The following is a 4,930-nucleotide window of genomic DNA, read 5'->3' as shown; positions in this document are numbered from 1 at the left end:
ACAGCGAATGGCTCGATGCTTCGTAAAACACGACTATTCGGTCGCGTACAAGCCACAGAAACCGAATGTGCTGGAAGACGCGTTGTTACGTCGTCCATTATGAGCTAGCTCATATCAGCTTTATCGAAAATGATGAATTTGATATGATGCGTCAAGCGTATGTTGAGGATGAACAATGTGATCTGGATATCCTGGCCCTGTCATCATGATAAAATTCCTTGGCAAGCTTCCCGGTCGCTTTATCCGTGAAAAAACAGCCAGTCTCTCAGGGCCTAATTTCGGTGGCCCCACATATACATATGGGTGGCACGATACGTGAAGACATGCGATGTCTGTCAGCGAATGAAGAGAGCACGACACACGCAAATACCACTCAGAGTCTTCCTGTTTCTACTGAATGTTTGAAGTTAGTCGGTCTCAACTTTATTTTTGGCTTCTTCGAGAATGCTGATGACAATGGGGTGCTCGTCTTTCCTGGCATACTCGGTAAGATGTTTTGCATTGCTCCGTGTAGCGATTCCATTAATACCGCAGGTTCGATTAAATTGTTCATTGACCACGTTTTTTGAAATCACGAATCGCCAAACGCTGTCGTCTCCGATCATGATACACGATTCACGAGTCGCTTTTGGAAATATCGCTTCCAATTCCTTGCACTCGCTTGGAAATGTCCACAGCGATACATCCGGGGACCGATGGGCAAACTGAACGCTCCAACTGATTGGCCGGTTATGTGTTGTGAAGCTTCTATGCATGAAACTCCGCAGAATTCGTTAATGCCATCGATTTATTTTCTACAAACAATACAGCCCATTCATCTACCGAATATACGAAATGGCTTGCGATACTCGCAAGTATTGCTTTGTGCGATTGGTTATGTCTCTGATGTAAACGGGGGACAAGATCGCCAAGGCGTCGCCTCCCAGATTGATACAACCAATGATGCAAATGTGGAGCGCAAGTAAAAGGACGCCCTAGACTCATTCTTCATGAGCCGTGTGAATGCGATCGCATGAGTGCGAGCAATGGCGAATGCGCATGATCTACAGAAGTATAACACAGGTAGCCGAGCTTGTCAAGGCAACATGTTTTTTTGCTGGCGATTATGGACTGCTTAGCCCCCAGCGAAAAAAGCTATCAGACGTTGCGGTTCTAAGCTTGGGAAGCTTAAAGTTATCACCTCGCTTCATCGGACTATTCCAAGTAGTGTCATGCCATGAGAATGCTTGCACTTTCGACCTGCCAAACTGGCTAAGGACCCATTCAACGCTTTACGTTGGGCTCCTCAAGCCCTACCATCGCGACGATGCGATTTCCAACCTGGTTGTAGCGCAGGAGCCAAGTGGTTTCATTACAACGACGTACGTGTCTGACGTGTCGGGAATGTTGACGATAGTACCAACTTGACACTGATAAACAAATACCAAGACTGCATTATTCATAGTATCACAAGATTGTAAGAATTCCGGCAGCCTCTGGTATCGTAATGTTGCTTTTGTTTGTCGTAGCATAGCGTTGTGCAACCTTCGCATAACGCAACATTGCATCTCGATAAAATACTTGCTATTGCTGCGAAGTGTAGCCGGGCTGATAGCAAATCAAAGCTGGTAGACAAAGCTTCTCACTGATACCGGAGCTACTTCGTGTCGGTGGAAAAATTAGACGAGGTATACTAGACCAAAGTATCAAATGGGGTAAAAAGCTGTGTGTATGCATGCAACGCGATTTAGCGCGACCTCGACAGTTGGGAGCAACTCGCCCGGCATCACAGCTTCCCACCAAAGTGCTTCTGAGCCAAACTGCCACCCACTCGTGCCGTCTGGCCATATGGTCAATGATTGACATACTTAATCCGGTTCCGAGCACCTCAAATAACATCCCCAAAGCTTAGCTTCAAATCGCGAATCTCTATCCAATACAATAATTGACAGGAATTCATGTCGAAGAAACAATTTGCCGAGGAACAGCTTGGCTGTATCTCACCCAGTTATAATATTATTGATCTGAGGAAGATAGACTATCTTTTTCGGACAATTTACGAACTCCGCGGTGTTACTTTGCTCCACCCTGGGTGCACGTCACGCGGCGAAGTTGACGCAGCCATATTGTCACATCGTGCCAATGAGGTCATCCTCAATATCTTTAAAGTTTGGCTCTTCCAGTCGCTTTTTCTCAATCACCATTGACATTGCCACTGGTTACTGCGGCAATCATGTCGCCTTATGCTTCTTCGACTCTATCACAGGAGACACAGGCTTGCAGATGCGATAACCCGCCCTATTAAAGACACACTCTAGAGACCAGGATAAAGTGCAATGCATTCCTGTCTTAGCAGAGATCGCGTTAAACGGTCGCTTAAAGTGTCGAATTATGATATCGTTGTTCACTATTGCTTATGTATTAATCTGAACAGCAATCAGGAATTTTGATCTATTTTTTCATAAAATTGTGGGACAGTCACTAATCAACACTTTGGTAAGACCTGAACACTAAACTCGCAACGTGGCTTGCTTTCTGTCTAAGGTCACTCAATGATTCTGACATGAAGGATACGCGAAGTAAGATTGGATGGCTTGATTCTTTTCGTTGCTTGGCATATCAAAAGCTGATTCCATCAATTTGATTAGTAATCATTAACCGGATCTAAGTAGCAGCCATACTCTTCTAGTGCGATTGTATCAAGAATAGGCATATGTTAATAATATCAAAAGCCAACATTTCGCTACATGCATGCTATTCCTGGAAAACTTTCATGTACCAGGCAAACAATTGAGCTGGCTGATGATAATGCAGTGCTGATACTTACCATATGGATAAAAGCGAGAATCGGATTCGGCTACTTGTGAGTTTTTTATTGTAGCTGATACCACGCCAGATCAGTTTTGTATAAATTCGAATATTATGACATCCGCATGTCCAAATCGTTTCTCTATCATCTACACCTCGTATTCGATATTAACTATCGATAGTATCGCAAAGACCTTGTCATTTTATAGTAAGCTTGAAGGTCCAAGTTTATAGACATACATGCAACCGGGTTGCCGTATATCCCGCACATAAACTGCTAACAAATAGGCAAAGGTTCGGATCGTACGTTCTATTTAAGAAGAAAGCCAACAGCCTCTAAAGTTCTTGCTCTTTTATTTCCAAAGTGATGTATATTACGAACAAAGTTATATACATATGCTTTGCATTCTACAATACTAGGGCATATGTACAGTCTGGTTCGCATTCTAAGGTGATTCTCATTCATATGGTCACTAGACTATGGTGAAAATACAGTATTAAGCTCATTACGATCAGTCATGTCTTCACTGGTTTTCCTGAATCAGCCACTCCATGAATGGAAACAAATTGATCACCACATTGGTCCGAGAGGACCCTTGGGGAGTGCGACCTCTACCAACTAGGCCTAACAGACATTGAAAGTCACATTTGTCGGATTGATAATAGTTATCGGATCCATAGGCGGAAGTGGATCTGCACGATTATTCACCGTGTAGAGCATGTACTGATGAACCCCCAGTGCTGGTGATAGACGAATGCAGAGAATGTATTCGACGCCGGGAAATTGCCTCCATTGATCCACTTTCCAATTCAAATACGGCCATTTTCGTGACCCCCAATCCCACCTTCAATGTGTGATATTCTATCCACGTCATACCACCAGGACGAATGGAACCAACACAGGAGCAAGACCAAAACTGCAATCGGGATCGAGTTTTCGAAGACTTTCAACGTAACTCGATCCGCGTGACACCAAGTGTCGGAGACGCGTTCCAGTGGCATTTAATAACTTCTGGAAAAATTCGCAAAAGCCATCATGACCACCAGACAGAACTTCGATGATGTGGATCCTGCCATCTTCACTGGACACCAGTGCTTGATTCTCCGTCTTGATATCTCTCCCTTAGTATTCCAGCGAGGCTTCGCAAACTTCAAACCCAATATACACGTCATCGCGCTCAGCAGAAAGCAAAAAAGCTTTGACTTCCATCCAATCTGGTTTCTGGAAGATAGCAATTATCCGCTTGACCGCCATGTTCCGCGCAGATGAAGTAGCTGGTATGGTATCCCACCCCAAAGAAAGCAACAATCATGCTATTGTCGCCTTGTTCCAGATTGTCGATGTGTCCGCTCCAAAACCTCATATAAGAGCAACGAGTGTACCCCTAACAGCTTAGAGACAGCAAAGATGTACAGCGCTACATAGTACATCGTCGATATGGTATATCACATCATCACATATGTATTAATACTATATAATAGTGATGCCAGTTTTGCAATTTTTTGGATTTATTAAACACAAAAAATCAGTTATTATCTCAGAAGAACCAGATATCTGATCTTACCTGGCTCTATAAAAACATTTGTTTTAAGAAGTGAGCCAGGTGTACAGTAAGCTATAAACCAAGTACGATGACGGAATATTTGCAGAATGGTACGTCATTGATTTGAGAGTCAACGAAACGATGATACTCAGTTGTGATACTTTTAGTAGGTTCAACACTATGAAATGTTCACAACGCGATAATTTGCTTTGATAAAGCAGTAAATATGTCTAATGTCAATTCCAATATCTAGAATTGCTTCGTATTTGTAGATTTGCTCAAAATTTCCGTGATGTTTTAAAATTTCAGTCTGTGCTAACTTTAATAAATTGAGGGTGTGGATGTCTGATACTTGGAGCAATAGAAGAGATACAGTAGAATCCAACAGTGCAAGCTTGCGTAATACCATATGTGATCGTTATGATTCGGATCAGATACATCTGATCCTTGCTGCATCATCTTGAAGCTGAAACATCGGAAGCAATCCTGGTTGGAAATTATCATTCTTCAATTTGTCTCTTGTACCACAGCTCACTAGAAACCACATCCAGCTTGTTTTCGGCATGCGTATCTCCCCCGTCGTGCTCGCGTTGGCAGCT

General features: G+C 43.2%; 1 protein-coding gene across 1 annotated transcript; it reads right to left on the bottom strand.

Annotated features, from left to right (window-relative positions):
* Positions 1-3,311: 3,311 nt before the first annotated feature.
* On the bottom strand, positions 3,312-3,611 carry PHALS_07512 (uncharacterized protein; the record flags this gene model as incomplete). The annotated part of the gene is made up of 2 exons (XM_024720991.1): positions 3,312-3,412; positions 3,497-3,611. The coding sequence occupies 2 exons, from the start codon at positions 3,609-3,611 to the stop codon at positions 3,312-3,314; spliced, it is 216 nt and encodes a 71-aa protein (XP_024586135.1).
* Between the last annotated feature and the right edge of the window lie 1,319 nt (positions 3,612-4,930).

This window comes from Plasmopara halstedii (assembly GCF_900000015.1).
Source record: "Plasmopara halstedii genome assembly, contig: Scaffold_3109, whole genome shotgun sequence".
Lineage (NCBI taxonomy): Eukaryota > Oomycota > Peronosporomycetes > Peronosporales > Peronosporaceae > Plasmopara > Plasmopara halstedii.
This window is presented reverse-complemented; position numbering and strand designations above follow the sequence as displayed.